The sequence below is a fragment of the Lathamus discolor genome, chromosome 4 (genome assembly GCF_037157495.1).
Source record: "Lathamus discolor isolate bLatDis1 chromosome 4, bLatDis1.hap1, whole genome shotgun sequence".
Lineage (NCBI taxonomy): Eukaryota > Metazoa > Chordata > Aves > Psittaciformes > Psittacidae > Lathamus > Lathamus discolor.
The window spans coordinates 116,805,445-116,831,148 of NC_088887.1; the positions used below are offsets into that span (position 1 = coordinate 116,805,445).

Consider the following 25,704-nt stretch of genomic DNA (forward strand, 5'->3'; position numbering starts at 1 on the left):
CTGGAAAAAGGGAAATATAACCCCCATTTTCAAGAAGGGGAAAATGGAAGACCCGGGGAATTACAGACCAGTCAGTCTCACCTCTGTGCCTGCAAAATCTTGGAGCACATTCTCCTGGAAGGCATGCTAAGGCACACGAAAAACAACAAGGTGCTTGGTGACAGCCAGTGTGGCTTCACTACAGGGAAATCCTGCCTGACCAATTTGGTGGCCTTCTATGATGGGGGTACAGAATTGATGGATAACGGTAAAGCAGTTGATGTCATCTACCTGGACTTGTGCCAAGCTGTGTGGTCCGGTTGATGTGCTGGAGGGAAGGGATGCCATCCAGAGGGACCTCGACACGCTTGTAAGGTGGGCTGATGCCAACCTTATGAAGTTCAACCACGACAAGTGGAAGGTCCTACACCTGGGTTGGAGCAATCCCATGCACAGCTACAGGTTGGGCAGAGAAGAGATTCAGAGCGGCCCTGAAGAGAAGGACTTAGGGGTGCTGGTCGATGAGAAAATGAGCATGAGCCGGCAGTGTGCGCTCACAGCCCAGAAAGCCAACCGTATCCTGGGCTGCATCAAAAGGAGCGTGACCAGCAGGTCCAAGGAGGTGATCCTGCCCCTCTACTCTGCTCTTGTGAGACCTCACCTGGAGTATTGTGTGCAGTTCTGGTGTCCTCAACATAAAAAGGACATGGAACTGCTGGAACAAGTCCAGAGGAGGCCACGAGGATGATCAGGGGAATGGAGCACCTCCCGTATGAAGATAGGCTGAGCAAGTTGGGGCTGTTCAGCCTGGAGAAGAGAAGGCTGCGTGGAGACCTCATAGCAGCCTTCCAGTATCTGAAGGGGGCCTACAAGGGTGCTGGGGAGGGACTCTTCATCGGGGACTGTAGTGATAGGACAAGGGGTAACGGGTTAAAACTTAAAACAGGGGCAGTTTAGATTGGATATAAGGAAGAAATTCTTTACTGTTAGGGTGGTGAGGCACTGGAATGGGTTGCCCAGGGAGGCTGTGAATGCTCCATCCCTGGCGGTGTTCAAGGCCAGGTTGGACAGAGCCTTGGGTGACATGGTTTAGTGTGAGGTGTCCCTCCCCATGGCAGGGGGGTTGGAACTAGACGATCTTGAAGTCCTTTCCAACCCTAACTATTCTATGATCTTTTCTATGATCTTTTCAATTTTTCTCCTTCCAGACTGACCCTCCCTTTCCCCTCTCCAAAGATTATAAATAGAGCTTATGCCTACTGCAAAGCCAGGCTGAAATAGGTCAGAGAGTCTTCAAAGGCAAATCTACATGCAGGAGTCATGCATTTCCATCTGGCAGCAGACAAACTGGCAGGCTAGAGGAGACAGGCGCAGAAAGGAGTTGGCTGATGTTGGTCCAGGGAAGCTGCTGCTCCTTTTCTCTTGCTCTGCAGCACCAGATGGCTGGGCCCATCCTGTGTGCTTTATTTTGGTATGTCACAGCGGGCACTGCCTGGCCATGAAGAGGGAAGGAGACAGAAGTGCCAAGGTTAGTGGGTTGCATGGCTCCGCACAGGCATGCTGTGCTGCTGGTTCAGTCAGCCAGCTCCTCCTCAGGGGTCTCGCTTTAAGACTAAATCTCAACATTTGGGACCTCTCCTGTCCAAGGATATTCCTGGCATCTGGATGGCAATCGATGAAAGAAAAAACATGACATGCAAAGAAGCCTTCAGCACTTAGCTGATTTTGCTGGGGAAGATCCCATGTGCTAACTGCCTTCACTCACATGCCTAATTGCTTCTAAGTGTGGTACCTTCTGAGGAAATCCCATTTCACTAACACTCTTTTTTCAGGGTGTAACTGTCAGAAAAATAATGAAACAGGGTAAAACCATTTTTAAATCAAAAGAAGCCAAGTCCATAACAGATGCAAATCTTTCAGCACTTCAGCTCTTCTTTGTCTAGAAACAAAGAATAAAACTCTGCCATAATTCAGCCTGATCTTCCAAAATACTTATGTTCGTATCTCAGGGTCTTCAATAGGAAATGGACCTAAATTATGCGCCGCATCCCAAAAGCTGTTGAGTTTTGTATTTGCTTTTTGTATTTGTATTTGAAAATAATGAAAGTCATAACATTGCCAGTGAATACAGGAAGCTAATTTCACTGATCAGCTCCATCCTTAATGTGGCATCCTGCCGTACCATGTGTTTCATTTGCAAAATATGAACAGACAAGTTCTGCTGCTTGAGACATTTCAGGATTTTTCAGCCAAAGACATTTGTGTGCTTCTTACTGGCTGGGCACAGAACGGAGCCAAAGCAGTGCAAGGAAACAGGCAGCAAAACCCAGTTTCCAGTTCACCACCCCAGCCAGCAGGCATCTGAGCCAGCCACCTCCTGCTTACTCTCTCTGGGTTCCTTGGCTTTTGAACTCATGGTATGCAGAGGAGGGCTCGACATGTTTTTACACAGCCTGACCTGCAGTAGTTGGGTTGCACTCTTCAACGATGTGTGATGTACCTGGGGGCCAAGGCACAAGCTCCCATGTCCCAGCCAAAGGTCAGCAGCATTCCTCTGTCTTCTGGAGGAAGTCTTGCCTCCCGGACCCAGACCCGCAGCACTGTGGGACACCAATATCTCACAGAGATGCCATAACCACAGCTTTGATGCAGGCACCCATGTTTAGGAGAGGGATGAAACTTCAGGTGCATTCTTCACAGTGCCTCACATCATAGTTGCATGGCAAGTGTCAAGACCCAGACTTGTCCCTGTTCCGCATGTACGACCCCAGGCATCCGTGTCCATCCCATGAACTCCACCTGCAGCCCTGGAGGAGAGACACATTTCTGTCACCAAAGATAGTCCTGCTCCTGTCTTTAAATCTGCTAGGCATGGCTATCTTCAACACTAATATGAATACATTGCAAGGGATTACTTGTAATTCTCCTCTTGCAGAGAGTAAGACCAGGCTACCTTTGTCCTACCTTTCAGATTCTTTGTCAGTTAAAGCATTTCCCTGCTGTATCACTCCCAGAAACTGTACAGGACAAAATACTTCCAAAGTTAACTGAAAGCATAGCCTATCTTTTTCTAGATGATCCCTATTTACAGGCTCACAGCACTGGCCAGTGTGGTCTCAGAAGGCTGAAGTAAACAACATGTTGAAATATATTTAGCGAATTACCATGCAAACCACAGCAGAACATAAAGAGAGAGGACAAGAGTTTTTTGGCTGGGTAGTGATTTAATGCTTTTTTTGAGTTATTTAACTGTCAAAGAAATTAGATATTAAAAAGGCCTATTAGGTCAGTAAGCTCAGCTCCCCTGCGCCAGGCTGTAATTGTTTCTTATGATAAACATAATTTTGAGTGCTTTATCTACTCAGGGTTTAAAGGCTGCAAATGAAAAGGCGTGTGCCCCCACCCTGGAGGAAGAATTCCACAAACTATCATATCTCCCTGTCTCGTGCAATTATCTGAACACTCATTTTGCAAATTAGGATGTGTAATCATAAGGATGGGAAGTCGTTTTGGAGTGTCAAAGTGTGCGTTAACATCACTCAGGGCACAAACTTTATCTGCTGCCCTTCCTTCCCCTAACAGTGTAATATAAATCCTGTGCAAATGAGAGCAAAACGGTGCAACAAACACCACGATAATGAAAGCAGGATTATCACTCGTTTGACGTAATAGCAATGGGCTGGATTTTTGGCCTGGAGAAACCAGATTTATTTTCCTATGTATCCATGTTTGGGATGGCTTTACTGAATGATTCATGGGCTCTTGAAATGTAAGGCATGTGACATGTGTCAATCACCTTGTCTAACCACGCATGCAGCACTTTAGTGTGGCAGTCAGACAGGGAGAGTGGGTACAGCTCCAGAGCTGGGTGCTCCAGCATGCACTCCTTCCCCGCTCCTGGGCAAACCTTGGGGATCTTTTAATTTCATGCAGGATTTCTAGTCTTGCAGCAATCCTGTCAGAACTCTTGCGTGGCAGCTGCCCCCTCCTTTCCTCTCTGCGAGCTGCTGGAGGTCTATGAATCACAAACATATTCACTGCATAACGAGTTCGATTTTACAGCTCTTGATCTTGTCAGTCCAATCTTTTCAGGAAGCATCAAGCTGTTGCATTAATGTATGAACAACAAAGCACTGCACACTTTGTGCAGTAGGTGCACAGCTTGGGAAGCATCGTGTAGACCTACCAAGTGCTCTGGTAGCGCCTGCACAGCACATAGCAGCTAGGCTGGCTTTGCCAGGACACACTGCAGAGCCAATACTGTACTGTTGATCTACAGAGCTACTTATTGCAAGAACAATCATAGAAACATAGAACGGTTTGGGCTGGAAAGGACCTTAAGACCACTAGATCATGATGCCCAAGGCCCTGTCCAACCTGGCCTTGAACATTTCCAGGGATGGAGCATTCACAACTTCCTTAGACAACTTGTGCCATTGTCTCATGACCTTCATAATAAAGAACTTCTTCCTTATATCTTATCTGAATCTCCCCTGTTAAGTTTTAACCTATCATTCTGTGCTCCCTCATGGATTGGTTGCGCAGGGAACGGTTGTTGGATGTAATGATTCTTTAGTATGGGGGTGATGAGGCACTGCCCCATCCCTGGTGGACACAGATGCGATTGTGTCCCCATCTTAACCTTCTCTTCAGGAAATTCCAGGCAGAAATACTGCATTCCCCAGCAGGGGTTCAGAGCTGGTATCACAGTGTTAAACTGTGGTATAAGTGCTCATTCTGGGGGATGGAGCAGCTTGATGTTTGGATGAACTATAGCCCTTAGTCAGTCTGTTTGAACCATGTTAGCTTGAAGGCTAACATGGCATAAGGGACTGGGAAAACTTTAGCCTTCTAAGCAAAGGCTGTCACATCTCATCCACTCCTACAGCAAAGGCAGCAGTCCACACCTGGCTGCAATGTGCCTGCCAAAAGTGCATCTGATGATTTGAGGAGGCAGAGAAATCCGTACTTCCTTTGGAAGTTTGCTCCTGTCTTGTTTCATCATAGTGTTTGGTTTTCAAACTTTCCAAAAGTTATGATCATTGATGATAAAAATCTGTCTAAAGCCATACCACTTGTGCAACTCTATCTTGGCAGGTCAGTAATCTCTCTGGAAGGATGTGATGGTCTCAAGCCAGTATGCTCCATGTCATCAAGAAAACAGGTTTCCACCTTTCCCACACATGGCAATGACTCGCAGCCTCTCCAGGTGACCTCAACAGACTGGTTGGGTTTATAGGACTGACAACCTTCTTTGAGTTTCCAGGCAGGTCAAGATGCTAGGCTGCTTGTAACTCATTTACCTCTTGTTTTCAGGTTTCTGCTTTCCTGCACAACTCAGTAACTGGGCAAAACCTGAAAGAAATCCATAGCAGTGGATGGAGAGTGAAGTGCAGTTGGATCATAAAAGCTGTCAGACAATTGTGAAGGGAGCACTGAATGTTTTTTGCAATATTTCTTCTGAGAAATCAGTTTACAAGGAGAACTTCCAAGAATATGAATACATTCACAAAGAAGCCAGCTTGCACAAAGAGAGGCTTTTACTCTGCAGAACTTCTGCATATGTTTAACTCAAAATGGAACAAGCCAAGTTCTTATAATCTATACATTATACACTAATTACCTAGTACTGGATAAGCACTGCATCTGGCCCTATTAGGTCAAGTTCTGATCTCCATTAGGCATCAAAACTCTTTATAAAAAGAAAATGCAGCGAAAAAAAAAAAACACCAAACTTCAGAAAATATATCCAAGAGAATTCCTGTTGGGTGCAGGAAAGGATTACAGGCAACTTCCATTTGCGGTATTGTTTCCAAAACCAATGAAACAGTTTCAAAGTTTATGCTTCTCTTGACATTTCTCAGCTACTAAAGCACTGAAAGGCAAGACTGGGAGCCACAAAGGTACTTAAGTGCTTACGGTTTAAGTGAGGGTTAGTCAACCAAATACTTCAAGCATCTGGGCAAATACATCCCGCCCCTTGCACAAGAGGTTTGTGGCAGAACAGAGACCAGATATCAAATTTCTCCAATTTTCAGCCCAACCTTCACACTTGGGAAATGGGAAATTTTCCTAGGTTTAATGGGCTCTGCTAAAGGTCTGAAGTTGTCACTCAAGGCAGAAATCATTTCAGTGCAGAGAAAACGGACCCAACCCCATTTCTCAGCATGTCCAGTCATGTGTTCTTGCCACTGTGGAAATAAAAATAAATTAATGGATGCAGTTATTGAAATCTGAGTGTCTACCAACGTGCCAATGTTAAATATTAGGAATAGCTGAGTCAAAATCATTCTCCAACCTGTGTTTCAAACTTGCCTGCTACCATCCTTGCCAATGGATTTGAGTTCTGAATCAGGTACTTTGACAGTAAACGACTCAAAGTGATGCTTCTTGTGCTGAAGAGTCAACTCTCCATTGCTTGTGGCTATAACTGATCCTACTCTGCTTCAAAACTTCTTATTTCAGATAACATTATCACAGAGTTCAGCAAGAAATAAAAAGCCATTTACATCATTCATGTTGTTTACTTACATTTTTACATGTGTGGCACTTGGGTACGTGGTTTCGTGGTGGACTTGGCAGTGCTGGGTTAACAGTTGGACTTGATAATCGTAAAGGTCTTTTTCCAACCTAAACAATTCTGTGATTTTAGCATTACATTCAAATTAAGTGATGGAAACCAACTTGTTTGGCTCCCCTTTGTCACTCAGTTTAAAAGCACCGTGCTGCAGCACATGGGATTCAGACTTGGCACAGCAAATACCTACACTCAAGCAAACTGCTTTCTCACATTGGGATGCCATTTCTATGACACTGCTTGGAAAAAGAAACCCACTTCCATTTATTCCTCTCCAAGCATTTTGCATGGCTGCCTGTGACTGCAACATTTGGATGCATTCCACACTGAATTGACTGGCAATAACAGAGTCCATAGAGCACCTGTCTGCTGAAGGCAGCTCCGCCTGAGGAAAAGATCCCTTTGGAAATGGGTGGAAGGGGAAGGATGGAGGAGGATTTGCTGTGGATGGAAAAGGAAGGATAGAGGAGGATTTGCTGTGGATGGAAGGGGAAGAATGGAGGGGGGTGTTTCTGTGGATGGGGTTCTACTTACAGTGGCAAAGTCTGATCAGAGAAGTTTTTCAGCAGTTCTCAATCAGATCTAGGTACAATCAGTCTCCTTTAAGAGATGTAAATTACTAATTGCATTGTGCCCTTTTTAGGCAGCCAGTTGACTAAATTACACAACACTTTATTGTGCAGAAAGTATTCCCAGGCAAAGCAGATGACGGTTCTCAAGCAGCTGATTTACAAGTGCATCGCCAGGAGAAACCTTGAAAACAATGTATGTAACATCCCAAATCTGCTTGGAACTTTCATAGGGCTACAGCATTGTTTCCATAATGAAATCAAATCCATCTATGCCATCATCCTTCAAGACAGGAATTATATAATAGTCGATATTTAATAAAGTTTTATGTCAGTGGGACTACACGTTAAAGCTCATTACAGACATACTTAAAACCTAAAGCTGAAGAGCACACAAACAAGGAAAACTATGGCGAGGCCATGATGTAAAGAAGAGGTTTATACCCCAGCTATCTCAGGCTGCAGATTATAGATTTGCCTCTGTCCTAATTACACACTCCATCTCCGTGCATTAGCATGGAGCCTAGAAAACCTGACTCATCATTTCTAACAACCCCGGCTTCCCGAGGCAAACACACACACACACATGCGTGCTCCCATCGTTCTCCTAAAGCAAATACCTAATGCTGTTCTGCCTGGCAGCACAGCAGTCTTGTCCCTACATGTGCGGCCTTGCCGCCTCGGAGCGGGCACTGCTGCACAGAACAGCCCGGCCTCCACACAGGCAGCCCCCCTCCCCGGACTCCCTTCGGCCACGGTTAACGGACCAGCGGCTGTAGGAAGGGGCACCGAGGGCCTGGCGGGCCCGCACTCAGCCCACCGGTAACCCCGGCTCCGTACCCTTACACTTGGGCCTCCGGGGACGGCTCCGGACCGGAGCGGCCCCGCGGCCACAGCCGAAGCCCGAGCGGACCCGCCTGCCCGCCGCTCCCTCACAGCCCACCGCGCCGGGGGCGGGGCCTGCCGCGCCTCATTTGCATATAACACACCCCATTGGTCAGCAGAAGGCCCGCGGACGGGGCGAGGCCCCGCCCCTCTCCCCAACACTGCCCAGAGACGCGGCAGGCCCCGCCCCTCAGGGACCATGGCCGCGCCCCTTCCCCCGCCCCAGCTCGGAGGCTGCCTGGAGATGGGAGCCTGGCAGAGCTCACCTCATTGGTCGGCGGCGGGAGGCCTCTGTGATTGGTCCGCCGAGGCGGCGGGGGGCGTGGGGGCGGGCGCGGATTGGCCGAGCGCGCAGGGGTGTGCGCGGGGGGCAGCGGCCCGGAGCGGGGCGCTGGGGCCGCGGCTGGAGGATGGGGGCGGCCGGCGGCGCGGGCTGCTGAGCGGAGCTGCCGCCTCCCCGCGTCCCGCCCGGCCTGCGCCGCGCTCCGCGGCACCATGAACCGCCTCGGCCCCGGCCCCGTGGGCAGCGCCACTGCCGCCTCCGCCGCCGGCCAGTACCGGGTGTGCGGCATTTGCCGGAAGGTGCCGAGACAGGTACCGGGGGGGGGGGGTGTCGCTGTGAGGCGGTGGGGGCTGAGGGCCTGCGAGGGACGAGGAGGGAGAGACTTGGAGCAGGGCGATGGGGCAGAGACTTGGGGGGGGGGATGGGGTTTGCCGGGAGAAGTGGGCCATAGGGCAGCGGTGGGGCGGGGGGATGGAGGGGAGTGGGGTGGGGGCTGTGGGGCACCCGCGGCAGTGTGTGGGGCAGCCGGATCGGTGTGTGGGGATCTGGGGGGCATTCCCTGAGGTGGGTGCCGGGGGGGGTATGGGGTGTGGGGCAGGGGGGATGCGGCCCCAGCGGCGCCGGGGGGTGCCAGGTCTCGCACCCCCATTGCCTTTCCCCCATCGGGGCAGGTGTCACCTGCCCCAGCATAGGGCTGCCCCCCCCACGCGCCGGAGGGTTATGGGGTGCTTGCCTCCCCTGTGGCATGGGGGGGTTGAGTTGGGGCCCAGCCGCTCTAGGAAAAGTTTATCCGCGTACTTAACCGGCAGAATTCATCACTGCAGCCCCCGTCCGGTCTTGGGGGGGGGGGGGGGGGGCTTTAAAGACACAGAAAATCAGAGCTTTAAGGACATAGAAAAAGCCCCCCAAAGCCCCTACCCCCTCCCCAAGCCGCTCACCCCTCTCCCTGCAGTGTCCAGCCGCTCCTTTGCTGAACCCTGGGTGCTTCAGGAGAAGGGTAATCCCTTTACCACCTCCTCCCGACATCTGCTTAACGGGGCGCCTGAGCGGAGGTGCTTTTTGTTTGTCCGGCGCAAATGAATTAAAATCGCTGAGCTGTGCAAACGCGCCGAGCCAGCCCGAGCGCCCGCGATGAGCGCGGTGCCGTCCGGGGGTTTGGTTTAATTCAATCTCTTCCCCATACATTCAGCTCCAGGTTGGTTCTTGCAAGTGCTAAGAAAAGCCTGTAAGTCAATGAGCTCAAATATTTGCGCTCTTTGTCCAAAAACTGTTTTTCTTCCTCTGTGGGTCAGGCCAAGTGCCAATCAAAGTTGTTTTTCAAGCCTCTCTTCCCTGCAGTAGGACTGCCTTTTTTTTCCCCTTCTTCTTAAGGGTTTGGTTTTTTGGAAAGGAGGTGTGTGTTGAGGAGAGGGGGGAGGAGAAACACCGAAAAATCATTCGGGGGAGAAGCAGATCCTAAAAAATCGTGTTTTTTTCCAATATTTTAATGGCAACAAAATCTTATTAAATGTGCATGCTTGGTATGTGCAGTTATTTTTTCCATAAACTCTTGGATCATGTTACAGTTGATACTTGGTGCTCAGCTCTTAGCTCAGCTTGCGAGAAATGGAATGGATCAGAGAAGCCCACATCAGCAGAGTCTGATTTTTAACCATTTCGTTGCAGGATCGAATCCCTCCTTGGCTTTAACTTGCTGCTGTTACTGCTTTAAGAAAAACAAGCACTTGAAAGAGAGAAGTTCTGCGGGGTTAAAGCCTGAAACAGCTTCAGACTTGACATATGTCTAAAGACATACAAATTAACCGGTGCCAAATATGTCTGTAGAGAAAGCAGGGAGGGAGCTTGCTTTGTTCTGCCAAATAATCAAAACGTTTTGTTGACAAATAAAGTGGTGCTTGGCAGCGCTTGCAGATCTAAAATTACATTTAAATCATTGGATTTTTTTTTGAAGCCATAGCCTCATCCTGCTGGGTAGGACTTCTTTGTATACCTCGTTAATATCAGGGAGCGTGGGGGGGAGCAAGAGCACAGCAGGGCTAGATGTTGCTTTTCTGGTAACAGGAAACTCGCCAGATTAGGTTTATTTTTCACTTTATTCTTTCTTTTTTTTTAATCATTTTGAGGGAGGGTAATTTTTAAAAAGTAAGTACCCGGTTGGGTCTCTTGGGGCAGGCAGCTCAGCGCTGTCCTGCTTTGTCTGTGGTTATTTCAAGTACTTTCATTGCAAAACTGGGGAGAGGAAAAAAAGAAACTGAGTGACAGACCATGAAACCCACTTGAAATATGGGTGTTTTGTGGTTGTGCTAGGACATGGTTGCATCTGTGTCTTAGGCTGGACAATAAACACAAGTACAAAGCTTCTGACTACATCTGTAATTATTTAAAAGCTGGTGTAATAAAAATTACTGTAAATTTTAACCTTTTGCACTTCATTGGCAAGGATGCAAATAGAAAGTGGGGAAAAAAAAAAAAGGCTTGGTGGAAGTGAGATGCAAATTTGACCTGAGTCTCAGAGTAATAATCTTCAGCTAAGTGCTGCCTCATCTGTTCTTTTGATGGTGTTGGGGTTTTTTTAATGCTCATGTGATAATATACTGGAAAAATGATTGGCCTTAAAACATGTTGAATCTCTTCTGCCCTCCTCAGTCTTGAGTCTTTACTTGAAGCCACTTGAACACTCGCAGTTCAGGTAGTGCTGTTATCAGAATTAGAAGGGAGAAAGGAAGCTTTCTGCTCAGTGGGATGTAATGAAATCTGAAATAGCCTAGCAGGTTTTGGATTCTCACAGGTGAAGGAAAGTTTCTCTTTCAACAGGGAAACCGGAAAATCTAGGTGCAATGCTTTAGGTTTCAGCTAATCTCAAGTTAATCCAAGCTGTGTTTTAATATATGAAGTTCTATTAGGATAGCGCTAGAAACTTGCTATGGTTTCATGGGTTAAATTTGCCTATGAGGAAGGTTTTTCGTATTAAAAAGGTACAATTTCCGGTTAGGTGTATTGTTATGAGACACTTTAAATAACCAGATATACTTGCAGAACAATTGCTGCTAATCAGAAGTGCTTAGGCATAGGTAGGACAGCTACATCATTATTTGATTTTGGGGGAAAAAAAAGGAGACAAGCAGTAATAGATGATGCTGGTTTGGCTTTGGTGAGTGAGCTTGTTGAACAGAGAGCCGAGGCTAATGCTTTGACTCAGTTTAACATAAATGGAAGAATAAGCAAAACAAGATGAGTAGCTCTGGTTCGTGGGATTGATGGGCAGGCTTTGTAACAAAAGTGTGGCATATCAGTGGGAAAAGTGCTTAAAATGGCATAGGAGTGCTGTAGCCAAGTCTTTCCTAGAGGTGGCTGAGACTTGCTGCCATTGCAGTAACCAGGACAGCATCCAGCTCTCATGTTTGAAAATGCAACATCTAGGGGAGTCTGTGGGCAGGGAGCTATGGGGTATAAATCCGGAGGGGGTCTGGAGCCTGATGGAAACCCCGGGATCTCCTGCCTAAACAGAATCAATAGCCCTAGTAAGCAAGAAGAGAATATATAGGAAGGGCTCAGTATTTCTTTGGACAAATAACTGCTTCAGGAAGGCTTTTAGGAATAAGCAAAAAGTCTTCAGGGGATGGAAAAATCCTGATATGTCAGGAAATGTAGGAACAGGGAGAGTTTGCCAACTGTTCAAGCTTAGCTGCAAATTGCAAAGCATGTGAAGTAAAAGGTTCTTTTACATGTACATACAAGTTGGTAGGATAGAAAAGAAAATGAGTATAAACATCCTGGTTCCAGGATTAAATATTTGGTTTGTGTTAGGTTTCAGTGAGGGAGATACGTGGGCAATGAGAAAATGGGTGATGAGGGAGTGTCGTTTGTAAGGATCCATTGCTGTTAGCAAGGTCGAAATGAACCCGACTTAGCTGACCCTTCTGCCTTGAGCCAGTCTCTGTGCTGGAGTCCTGGATAAAGGTCTATGAAATTCAGGATATGTTCCCATTTCTCATAGACATACCCAATCAGGGTGATCCTGTGAGAGGGAAATAGCCATCAACGTGATGGATAGAATTAATCAGTGCTCCTCACCACCCTGAGTTACTAAAGCAAATTTTGGTGGAAAATCATACAGATATATGAATCATAAAATCCCAGACTGGTTTGGAGTGAAAGGACCTTAAAGCTCATCCAGTTCCAACCCCCTGCCATAGGCAGGGACACCTTCCACTAGAGCAGGTTGCTCCAAGCCCCGTTCAACCTGGCCTTGAACACTGCCAGGGATGGGGCAACCACAGCTTCTCTGGGCAACCTATGCCAGTGCCTCAGCACCCTCACAAAGAAGAATTTTAATGTAATATCTAATCTAAATCTCTCCTCTTCCAGTTTAAAGCCATTCTCACTTGTCCTGTCACTAGCTGTCCTTGTAAAAAGCTCCTCTTCATATTTCTTGTTGGCCCCTTTAGGCGCTGGAAGCTGCTCTGAGGTCTCCCCAGAGGCTTCTCTTCACCAGGCTGAGCAAGCCCAGCTCTCTCAGCCTGTCTCCAGAGCAGAGCTGCTCCAGCCTCTTGGCCTCCTCTGGACTCGCTCCAACAGCTCCACTTCCCTCTTGCATTGTTGGCCCCAGCACTGCAGGTGGGGTCTCACCAGAGAAGAGGGGGAGAATCAGCTCCTTCAAAGGTGAAAAAATGTGTATGACATGACACCTCCAGAAGTAGGTCACACTGGTCTGATGTACTACTCTGCTGTTGGTAAGACATCTGCTGGAGTGTCCTCCTCTGGAAGCTTTGTGTGGACTAAAGCTAGACTTCATTAAACATCTGACTTAATGTCAAAGGTTGAACTCCTTGCTGCACTAGCAAGTCAGTTCAAATTAAACTTTGGGATTTACTAACACAGCATGTTCCAAATACAAAAAAAGTTTGAAAAGTATTTGGGCAAATTCATAACAGCAAAAATCAAACGAGATCTGTCAATAGGAAAGAGTAGCACTTTCTGGTACAGTGCCTGTATGCTTTCCTGGCTGTTATATGTCTGCAATTGTCCCCTGGCAGTGACAGGTTACTGGGCAATGGGGACCTTTGATCTGACCCATTTTGTCTATTTTCTTGTTCCTGATAATTATAGAAGAGTGATTGGGAGGTGATGGGACTGGTGATGGTAGTGGGCCATGCTGAGAGGAGAAGTCACAGTGCTGAGAGAAGACTACCAGTGGATTTTCAAAGGATCACGTGAAGCTAATCTGGTTTAAAACTGCCTCTAATCACAACGAGAGCATGAGTGTTTCTAGAAGACATACACACAGCAAAAGGGGTAAATGTTGTTGGCTCAGGGAAAGAGAGGAACATCTCACAGTTGGGAGACCTCGAGCGCTGGTGTAGTTAGAAGTGGGGTGAAATGCAGTGGTATGAAATGTAAGAGTTATAGGCTTGGCTGTTTGTTACTCATAACTTTTAATATGAGCAGCTCCTTGGAAGAGGTAGAAGGATGTCAGTGTGCAGGAGGACCAGCAGCTTACTTTCACCCTGCAGGGCAGTGCTCATGGGGAGGAGGGAAACCAGGAAGGAGGGACCCTAATTAAACAGGCTCAGAGGTAAGCTGGGAGAAAGGGAGTACTGATTTTGCAGGAGGAGCCTAAGGGAGTTTGCTTTTTTAATCCAACAGAAACAAAGGCTGAGAGGGGTTATGATCCCTGTCTATAAATACATCCGATGGCAAGAGCCAGTGAGGAGAAATTAGCTCAAGAGTAAAAGGATATGAAATGGTCATAAATACATTTAGGCTAGAAAATTGAAGCGTCCAGAGGTGTGAGGTTCGGGAAGAGCTTGTTCTAGTTCTGGTGCTGTCAAAAAGAGCACCTACTTTTAAGACAGAAAAATGGGCGAGCGGCATTAAATGATGCAGTGCTTACAATAGCACTAACCTGAGCCCAGGAGTTGAGGTCATACCCCAAAAAAGACACACTTTCATTCATTTTATTGTTCTGTGTGGGTGAGTAAGAAAATAACCCAAAAGCAAACCAAAAATAGTCTAATGTCATGTCTCATAAGCCCGTGTAAGCTAAAATATGTGTCACCGTGAGTCATGAAGGTGCATGGAGATGCTGCTACCTGTTCTGTAGAAATCAAGAGGCCCTTCAAGGACATCTCAGCTATTTTGAGGAAAGTCAGCGTGGTTCAATCTGCTCTGAACATAAGCAGATGAAAATTGCTATGCCTTTATTTGGAAAACACCCTGGGTTTTCCACAAGGCAACATCTTCTTATTTGTGAGTTGCATAGTGCAGTTGGGTTTGGAAATCCCAACCAACCTGACTGTCACAGAGAATCTTATTTTGTAAAATGAAATGATGTCTCCATAGTTTGACCACTCTTAATAATAGTCTCTTCACACTGGAGTTGTCTTAATTTACGGCTGCCTAGGTGGCTTTAAATCTCCAACGTGCCTCTTCCTGAAGGAGTTCTCAAAGTGATTTGCAAAGTCTGTCATGAAAACCCAACTGTGTTTGTATTGGTTCTAATTTTAGCAACTTTCTGTTGTGTAAAACATGGTGTCTGCCTTCACTGTTTGTGTCTTCCAGTCCCCTGGAGCACTGCCGTGGTGAAACCAGCTTGGGTCACTTCTCCATTAACCCCACTTGTGCAGCTGGGGGAGAAAATGGGTCTTTGAGGGTCCAAAATCTAAACCTATAGACCAAGAGCAAGAAACCCAGCCTTTTAGGGCAGTTAGGACTGCCTATGGTTTCTGTCCTTCCCCATCCTCTAGAGTCTTGCAGAATATTGTATCTTTTCAGAGATAAAAAGCCTTTTGAAATAATTGTTTTCTCCCCATTCCCCATGTAATTATTGGCTTCATTACCTGGAATCGGGAGTGTTATTGTTCTTTGCACATGTGTGCTGGTGATGAGGGTTCCTGTGTTCTTCCGTTTTCACCTTAAAAGCTAGTGTAAAATTTTTCCCTTGAACCTTTCTAGTCCTACGGGCTGCAAGTGAGAAGGCAGAGCTATTACATTTTCATTAGACCTGTAATGAGAGTGGCATGAGTGAAGTGAACCTCTGGTGAAGGATGCTGTTTTGCAATGGAAAGCTGCAAGATGGGGCCTCGTAGGAACCACACTGGTTTAGAATGGTCACCTTTATTTCAAAAAACAAAAGCAAAAACACAGTCTTCCCTGGATTACAGGCCGGGAGTGGAGGCAAGAAAGGAAAGAAAGTGGGGAGGAGGATTTTCTCCAAAAGAAACTTTGAGGTTTAGTGTTGGGAGTGGGTTCACCAAGTGTGGAGGTTGTCCTCTGTTAAGACTGACTGCTGCAGGTAGGAGTGGTGCGTTGCACTGGCTGAATCGCAGGCTGTGGTTTGGAGATGTGGACTCTGTGAGCATTTGTTTTAAATGTATGCATGTTAGTTAATTAGTGCTTCAGATCTCACATCTCTCTAAATGGCGATGTTTTGAAATCTAAAAAATAGAGTATGGTACATTGTGCATCCTTGGTTTTTCTTCTCTCGCACATTGGTGAAGGAGCTGTTAATACTCATTTGGTTCTTTATTTGAACCTTTTTATCTGACTAGGGCGATTTCAGTGAGAGAAGATAGTGGTAAAATTCTCCCCTGGCTTTGTGTAGCTAGGGACTTGTCTGGAGATTTTATGATCATATTTCCATTTCCAGGGCTGGAGAATAAAGAGGGATTGCAGTAGTTCGCTTGGCCAGGCTGAATATTGGCATTTGCTTAAGTGGGTCAGGACAGACTGGGGGGAAAAGGGGTGTTTTCAATAGAAAAGAAATTCAAATTGTCAGGAGGGAGACCTCAGTTAATGAGAAATTGCACCTCATCAGCTTTGGAAAAACCTGTATGGAAATAATTTATGCTGTTTAATTTCTCTGTTCTTTGCAGGTGTTCCTGTTTGTATGCAGAGGTCCTTCCCATTGTTGTCTCTGCTTCCCAGCGTGGTAGTCTATGTGCTTTAAGTAGAAGCTATAGGGAGCGTAATGCAGATGACTCAAATATCTTGTGAAATTACATTACAGGGAGGTAGGGATATTCTGCACAAGCAATTTTTTTCTGGCTGTTTATCTATCAGTCAGTCCATTTAATGTGTTAGGGGTAGTTTAAGAAATTTTATGAGGCTATTGGTATGCCACCCTGGGCAAACTGGGGTTATTAATAATAGGGAGGCTATGATCAAGGGGTATTAATGTGAAGTGTCTCTCAGCCACTGATTTCCAAATTTTACTATAGGATGATCTTAAAGGGTTTTTTTTTCAACCTAAAAGTTTCTGTGATGCTGCTTGCATGTCAGGCATTGGATGACTATCAGTTGGAGCAAAATACCAGTGTAGATAGTAGTTTAATATTACATGTTTAGAATGCTATTTTGTTCTTGATATAGACTGCATTAACCATTGGTTTATTCAAGTATCTTCATTCTCACATCTTATTTAAATTGAAAGTAAGGTGTTTTGAAGCAAGGGCTTTCTTCTTCTAGGGTATAGTGCTCGGGACAGCTGGCAGGGTGCAAATGATGGTGTTCAGGGTAGGATTGAGAAGTTGGTGCTCTTAATCTAGAAAGATGTCTTAAGTCTTTCCTGAATGTCCTTGGTTACCTGATTTAGAGTAGATAAACAGGTTAAACCTCCTGATTGAACAACTACTTTGTTCTTGTTAGTGACCCTCATATTTCTCTCAAGGCAAGCATCTTGTTTTGTTAGACCAACAAGGGATATCTCATGGATTCTGAGCTCAGCCTAGTGAACTTGGTAACGGTGTGAGGCTGCCTGCAGTCCTATGCCTCAGGGGATCAGGTGAATAATAATAATCATGGAGAGGAATATGAAGTATTCCTGGCTTCATGTGTTGTGGGTAGGCTAGAATTGAAGTGATAAGCCTGCATCACACAAGAAGTAAGTTCCTATGGACTTGCTCTGTATTGTGTGGTCAGTGTGTAGACCACCCCCTGGCTTGTGGTTTCAGTCTTCCCACATACACAGATGTTAGTTTACCATGTATGAAAGCCAGGAGAAATTGCATTCTTGAGAATTCTGTGGAGCCATAGGTCTCTACTGTCTTTTCAAGTGCAGAAGACATTTAGAAGAAAAGAGAAAGCTGACTTTAAAATCAGGTTTTCAAGTATTTAGAATGAGCAATAATCTCATAAATACAAGCAATATTTCACAATTGTGTATCTGTTTTAAAGCATGTTAGATTTGAATTTAGTTTTGACATGAAACTACAGAGAATTGTTAATTGTTTCAGAGTCATTTGATACTTTAAAGGATCCATTAAATTATTCCTTAGGGAGAATGGTTGCAAGTAATATAACATTTTCACACAAAACTTAACATTAAATGTGACTTGGAGGTTATTTGGACATGAAGAATTCGTGCTTCTGAGCAATTTCATATAGCCTCAGTAAAATGGAGTTCTGTTGATGATAGTGAAGAAGTACTAGCTGTCTTGGTGTAAGCCATTTGTAGAGCACTACAGAGCTGCTTACTCAAAATCATCTTTCATCGGGTCTCTGGGCTCTTCATTACTGCGTTGGATTTGATCTGGCTGGTACCAACAAAACAACTGAATGCCAGCATATGTTCTCTCCTCTGTATGAATTGTGCAGTTAAAAACTACTTAATAAGACAGTATCTTAACAGCTTTGAACCTAATTTAATAGCATGTGCTTGTAAATATGTTTAATATCTCCTGCTTCAGCATGTGGTGAAGGGAATATAGTTGCATTATTGGCTAAATGTATCTGGAGGGGTTTGGGCCATATGGTTCTAAATCTGTTTTAATGTAATTATCCCTATTAACTGGAAAAATAAAAACTATTCCCTCTGAGCTGATTGACATTCTCCTCAGTAAAGCACCCTCGTTGCTGATTAGAGGTGTGGAAATAGTAATTTGTTCTAGCATTTGGAAACTTGATTAGACCTCTAGTGAAACGGAGCGCCTACACGCTGTCTAAATATTCTACCTGACACCAGTTGGATCTCATCCAGTGTGGAGGAACACTTGAAATGTTGCTTTACTACATTATGTTTTGTGTCTTAAAATCAGCTGTGCTGCCTGCATGCAAATACCCACTGGCTGCTCAGTGAGCAGAGTGAACCTTGGCCCTCCCTGGAAATCAGCATCAGGATTTGGTTATTCCACTGAGCACTCATTGCCTGACTGCAATAACTAGCTTAGACTTAGAAAATCAAGACAATCGTTTATGTGGAAGCACCCATACTGCTCACTCCGTAATCTGGACTTTAGAGCGGCTGTGCACATACATTCCACATAGTATGAAGTGTATATGAGGTAGAATCATGCTGTTGAAGTTCACAAGTTGTCACTGTTCTTGTGTAGTAATAAGTTGATAACAACACACTACAAATGAAAATTTAAAGTTAAAGCACCACATTTCTGTCCCTGTTACGAGCTCGTTCTTTCCTCCAAAAGCTGATTGAAACACCCAATGGACGCCATGGCAGCTGGTTTAGCACCCATGCTCTATGTCCTCTTTAACTCAGTTGAAGCAGTTTTTGCTTAAGAACACTGCTGCTGGAAAACTCCGAATCAGGACTGTCTGTTAGCATCCTGCAGTAGAAACATCCTGCGGTGGAAACTTCCAGGCCCTAGTGGTAGGAAGTGAATTAAAACAACACTTGAGGTGCATGATGCTCGTTAGTCAACAGTTCATTTTGACTGGTTAAATTTCCCTCTGAAATACAGAAGATAAGCTCTAAAGCTGTACTAAATCCAATGTGGCCTTTTGACTTCTTCCTTATGGGATTTTTTATTCTGTTCCTTCACCATATTTGATAGTTTTACATTTTGCAGTCACCACATTTAAACAAACACAGTGGAAATGCTGAACCAGAAGAACTCCAACTAGTTTATGCTGTATTAACACTCAGGAGAAGTAAGAAATTTTCATCTTCTGTTCCTTCCAGAAAGTTCAAACAAACTGTTCAATAGGATTTGTGTTACTAGAAAAAGACTGGATGAGGCAGTAACATCAGGGCTCATTGCAGGTAGAACCTGCTTTGAGATAGGTAACTTTTATGACAGTGGTTTAAAACTTGTCTCGCTTCAATGCTGGTGCTTCACAAGTAGTTAGAAGAAAAGGTGTGTTGGTTGAAAAGGTCAACTGTAACGTAATTAAAGGCTGAAGGAGCCTGCAGCTGGCCTTGTAGTTCTTCAGGGGAGACGGAGCTGGGTGCTTTTTACACCTGAGCAGGACAAGTGGGAAGAGAGCACTCTGCACCGGGGGAGGGTATGCTGGAGTTGTCTTTCGCGCTTTGCTTAGAAAAGCAGAATGGGAGTGGAGGTGGAAGGAAGGTCTCCCTCCGTGCCCCTGCTCTTTAGGTCATTTATGCAAAAGGTATTAGATAAAGCTGTAGTTACTTGACCTATTTATCCAACAGAAACTTGCAGTACAAGCAAAAGCAGTTTGACTATCCAGTGCTGTTGCTGTTTTGTATGGGACACTCCTTTGGGTTAAGCTGTGCCTCATGAATACTTACAGGCAGCATCCAGCCATCCATCATGAGTAATTTGTCTTGTTTGAGGAGCTAGGTCTGCAGCACTGGTTCTTGTTTCCCAGGAAAGTTTGAATACCTATTGAATGGTCTAACTTCTGTGTGTGCAGAGCTAAGATGGGCACAGATAAAGGCTGTAAATGAGTCCCTTAGGAGGTGGGATTACTGTGATGCAAAGGTCTCAGTTTGGGTTTGTGACTTCATTCAGAAAAAGGACAAGCAGACTGGAGCAGTGGAAGGTCTCATTAGACAATGAACATTAATCACTCTTCCATAACCACAGAAGTCCTTATTCAGGCAGGGTATAAACTGTATTTATTATTTCTGTAATACTGGTGAGTTTTTTGTGGAGTCACTAAGTCACTAAAATGTAACCAAAAGTCCTCTTAGTAAAAGTGTAGGCATTAATCTAAGGAGACAGTAGTGCCTTCAGCTCCGAGGTTGGAGGTAAATCTAAAGTCCTGCCAGTCTGCTGACTTGGATGGCTGAAGAGAGCAGGAATAGCTGATCTGTCTGTAGACATGTCTATTTACATGCAATAAATCTTCTGTAGCAGTTACAAGTCTTCATTTTATAAAATCAGCATCTGTTTTAAGCTCTCTCAGGGAAACACATTTGTACCGTAGGTCTTTGCTGCCACCAGGTCAGCTGCATTAAGTCAGTGTGTTTTGGAGATTGTATCTCAGTCGTGACTCACTTTGGTAAGATGTAGTTCAGGAGGCAAAATGTTCTTAAAAAAGAGGAAAAAGAGGAAAAATCTGCCTGACTGCAGGTATTGTTATGGTTGTTCCAGCAAGTTGGTGCTTCCAGGATGAAGCCTTTCCGGTGCTCCCAAGATAAAGCCTTTCCTTCAGCAGTTTCTTGCCCAAACCTCTCCTAGTCTAATCAAACCTGTTAGCATGTCAGCTACTTGCTCATTGTCAAGCAGTCTCCAGCCTTTGCAAACAAGACTCCTTGGAGGAATAATTTGCTCTAATTGGTGACTATTTTAGGATTTCCTATCAGGTGAAGAATCAGGCGAGCTCACCCGTGGTTTTCCATCTGTGGCCCTATCACCTAGAAGATTTCTCTGGACTTCTTTCAAGGAGACTATATGGAAACTTATTTCAGTAAACTCAAGAATGGTGTAGATACCACCTCCTTCTGAAAAATGCTTTTACAAGTCAACTAATCAAAAAAGGCTTAAACTCCTGGCTTAGACAGCAAGGCGCTTGCTCTTGGAAATTGTACCTTTAGGCTAGAGGTAAAAGCGTGTTAGTCAGGGAGATTTTACTTTCTGTCTGGCACGTTATTTCTGTTTGAGTCATCGACCAAAGAAAGACTGTAAAAAAAGGTGCTTCTCTTAAAGCAGGAGGGCATTGCTGCTTCTGGATGTCCAGAGCGACTGCCCTTTCCAGGCTGAGCTTTGAGAACAGCATCATCAGCGTTCCTTACATTCGTTGAATTGCAATAAAGATGCTCAGTGGTCATCAATGGTACATGAGCATTTGTCTTAGAAACTTGTGCCAAGGGGGCTTCTTGGTTTTTAAAGTGCTTTTCCAATGGATTAACTTTTAGATTTTTAAGTTCTGTTTGCTACAAACTAGAAACCTTTTATAAGCCTCTTGTTTTAGTATGTTTATGGCAGCTTGAATGTTCATGTGAACAGCTTAGCTGAAGTTGTTCTTGGTGAGGTGGCATAGCCAATGTCTGCTTATATTCTTCCAGGTAGATACCACCAATCTAAGCAAACATTGTCTGCCCATCAGGTGAGTAGGGAGGGTGCATATTTATATTGTCTTCATATTTTAACTCTTAAGGGTTTTTTTTGGTCACCTTTTTCAGATCTAAAGTGATGTAACTTCTGATGAGGTGCATTCAGAAAGGGAGAAAAATAACATTTCCTTCCTAAAAACAGTATTAGTAAATAACTGAAGTGTAATGAACTCCAGATTAGGAAGTAACTTATATGATACCTAAATGATATGATACCAACTGATTTGAGCAGACAGTGTATGAATGTGCTCACCCAGGCACTAGCTCCATGATGTGGGCTGCATCTTTTAGCCTGCATTAGCACAGTGCTTGTTTCTACAGTGGTCCAGTTTAGATAAAACAGCTCCCTGACTGGATGATGCCTGTTCCTATCTCTATTAGAAAACAGGGTTCATTTTTTTTAGCATTTATAGACTAAGTAAGATTCTTGAACCAATCTGCTGCAGATATATAGCAGCGATAGAGCAGGTATAGTGGGTCAGATTGCAGCTCAAGTGTCCTGGTCTCTGACAGTGGCCAAGGGAAGGTATCTAAGGAAGAAGACTTAAAATAGAGCAAGTTCCTCATGACACTCCCTCAGCACTGTCTCCCAGTCTTTAAGTATTTGCAACTTGAAACCTTTCTAAGATGGAGGTGTTATATTTAATATATGTACATTTAATAGCTGTTATTGCATTCCCCTTCCGTAAGCGCGAACAATTAACTTTTAAACACACACCAACTTCAGGTGTCCACGGCATCTTACTGCAGGGATTTGCACAGCATAGTTGCACATTGTGGAAAAGGTTAAGTACCTCTGCTGGAGCTTGTCACCTGCTGGTTGGTTCCTAATCCTTTTATTGGAGGTGGTAAAAGCACACTATGCATGGACTGTGACAGCCAGGAGGCAATCAATTAAAATAGCTTGACATGCTTGTGACAGCAAGCTCAGCAGTTCAGAGTTGCTTTCCAAGACTCAAGCTACTGTGTTTCACAATCCTATGTGAAAAAGATGGCAGAAAGCTGGCTGGGGAAGCTCCAGTACTAAGTTGAGCACATTTCCCTCTTTTATCTGGGTGAGAGGATTTGATTTTCTGAGTTTTGGCAAGTTACTTCCACAACTCTGAAGCTAGTTCCTGCACATGGATTTAAAATAACTGCTGTGATCATTGTACATAAATGTGTGGCAAAAGCAGTTTGGAAACCTACGCTTCTGCCATCTGCTTGACTTTCTTACGTCTCAGAATAGAATTTGTTTTTATATAGTACCCGGTTAGTGAAAAGTGCTTGGGAGCATGTTTCTGTAGCAGAGTGTTCTGGGACACTATTTATTTGCTCAGTAGTAGTTTCTGTTGAGCTGAATACACTGCAAGGACACAGACTTATCAAGAGGGAGTGTCAGCAGGGACACGTGGTGAGTTTATTTCTAGAGTCTGGTGCTTCTGTGATTTTGCCTTTTCCTTGAGGTGCAGCAAAGAAGCACCTGTGATATGCTCCAGGTAACAAATGCTCCTGTGCAGCAGATGTGCTGCTCCTCTGCTATAATTCAGACTTTCCTCTTGAACATCCTGGTCCAGTGGTTTTCACCAGTTGGCTGATCAGGGGGGCAGGCAGAGAGCATCGCCTCCTGCGTTTTAAGGGAAGGGCTACAAGAAGCTAGTGCTGTAACCAGGCAGTGACATTGCACAGTGAAATATTTGGTGACAAGTGGTGGAAGTGCCTGGGAAGCAGGGGACTATATGGTCTGAGATCTCATAGCCACAGGTCAAGCAGCTTTTCACATTGGAAAATTCCTCAGCCTTTGCCTCCTGGTATTAAACCCTATGGTAGGTTTCCATACTTCGCTAGTAAAGCTTTTTCAGTGTTTAGTAGTTAGTAAATACAGTGTTTGACGACAGTTATGAACATGGCTTGACTAACAGAGCCATCAAAATACCTTCAGTATTAATATACATATATATTCAATATATGTATATTAATATAGTATATTAATGTGTATATATATACATATACAATATATATATATGTGTGTGTATATATATATACACACATATACAATATACCAGGACACCAGTCCAGCCTTGTTGCCTCTGACATGCAAGTGGTTGAAGCTGGGGAGGAAACAATTTTAGCGAGCTGGTGCAGAGGTCAGAGCCCAGCTTCCTCTGCTGCAACTGCAGTGGAATTGAGATGCTAATCAGAGGAGGATATTGTTACTATTTTTTCCATCAAAGTGCAAAGGTAGGACTCTATGCTTGCTGCCACCAGATCTCTTCATGCTACTGTTCAGTCTGACCTTTCTAGCTTCATCATTTCAACTGGAAACTCAGCAGTGGCTGGATTAACGTTTGTCTGGTCTCTCAAGCAGGTTGTGCGGCTGAGCTCCATGCGCCCGCCTGACATAGGAACTGTTAACCAAGGACTTCTGTAAAACTCCTGTTAGCCAAGGACTTCTTTAAAGCTAGCTTTCAGTATGTCTAGAAGAGCAGCAGTTGTGCTAGCAGCTACGGTGCAAACGTGACTATTAAAGAGTCTTACGCGTGGTAAAAGTATAAATCTAAATGTTTTAAGGCACGCTGCCCCTGATTGTGTCTCTCTCTGCTCTTTGTTATAATGAATATGACAGCTGTGCCAAGGAGGAGAGGTAAGAGAATGTGGCCTCAGTGCCAGTCTGTGGTTAAACAATTCTCCCAGTCTGCTTTTATAGTAACCTGCAGTTAAACGCATCTTCTTCCTATAAACTCTTGGTGATGATGATGTCTGCTGGAATACTGTAGCACTTGAGAATGTTCCAACATGAATTGCAGTGGAGTCCGTTAGATATATTTATATTTAAATACTCCAAGAATATATTTTCTTTAAAATATATTCTTGGAGTATTTTGCTGTATACTGCTCTTACATTAATATTTTGAGCATTTACCATTTAGAAATACTTTTAAAAAGCCCCAGAACTAAGCCACTTTCTTCACAGTCGAAGGATGCCATTATGCATTTACAGCATGGATGAATACCATTCAATTTTCCTTGTTTACAAGGCATGTATTTTCAGACAATACTTCTATTAAAAATTCTGTAGAGCATTCTTGGGAGGCAGTTCTGCCAGAGATACATGATGGATTTACATAACCCTAGGGGGTTTTCTCTCTTTTTTTGTGTGTGTTTTAATATCCACCAGATATGCCTCTCTGATTGGCAGTATGCCCAATAAATCAAATGTGTGTGCCTTTATGAATTGAAGTATTTAACCATTCAATTGCTGTATTGTAAAGAGGCTATGCTATCAGTAGTTAATATAGGTATTAATTCCGGCCTGTCAAAGCAGCTGCTGCTTTATCTGTACTTTCTGTCAGATGTTTGTTCTACCTGTTGGCAGTGGTTTACTGCATGGACCAAGTAGGAAAGTTGATACAGTCTCTCTGTAGGAGGATGGAGACCATATGCGTGACCATGGTTGCTGCCCTTCCCATGCTAAGCATGCCTCTGGGCACATGGGACCCTGCTGGCACAGTGAAACCAGGCTTGGCAAGATGGGCTGTACTCGGGCAGGATGAAGCAGCCCTCTGCATGGGAAGCTGCGGATTAAAGGATATGCTGTGCTGCTTCAGAGGCTCTTCATTAGCAAGCATTGCTGTCCTGGCTGATGATGAGGCGGATTAACTCAATGCAGTTTTGCCAATTTAGTGGCTAAAGGCTTATGTTCCCCAAACCAGATAATATAGGTCTGTCTCAATATGTCAGACTTTGACTGAAGCTGAAGGTGGAAGTGGGCCAAGGTACGGATAAAACAAGTCCTAGCTTAAACCACTGAAATTTTCCACTGCAGCTTTTGCTGTTGATACCTGATGCTGTTGAAACATAGAAGACACTTTTCTTCCATGCTTTTGTAGGATTTTGAGTCATCTTGATGATCGCAAGATCTCCTGTCCTGAGGGCACTTCCTGGGGACCACACTAACCTCAGTGTTACTGTTGGGGGGCGGGGGGGGGGGGGGGAGGAAAGGAGGTGAGGTTCTCCATGGACTGAGGAGGGAAGCCTTTTCTTTCTTTCCCTGAAGGCTGAAGTAGACCAGAACACCTTTTGTTGTCTCTTTGGTGTCTTGCCTATCTTGTGTTTGACCTTGTTAGCCATGGATTCCTCTTAGTCTGTGGAGGAAAGTGAGGCCTTTCCATGGC

At 44.8% G+C, this 25,704-nt stretch overlaps 1 protein-coding gene across 3 annotated transcripts in view; it reads left to right on the forward strand.

Moving 5' to 3' along the window:
- Positions 1 to 8,397: 8,397 nt before the first annotated feature.
- Positions 8,398 to 25,704, forward strand: part of SESN3 (sestrin 3) — a 46,364-nt gene continuing 29,057 nt past the window's right edge. For 2 of the 3 annotated variants that reach the window (XM_065678734.1, XM_065678736.1), the window contains exon 1: positions 8,398 to 8,604. In XM_065678734.1, the coding sequence (XP_065534806.1) occupies positions 8,506 to 8,604 (99 nt within the window). In that variant the 5' untranslated portion in view covers positions 8,398 to 8,505. Of the gene's footprint in view, positions 8,605 to 9,958; positions 10,651 to 25,704 lie in introns of those variants that run through there. The other variant, XR_010612483.1, reaches the window with a different exon arrangement.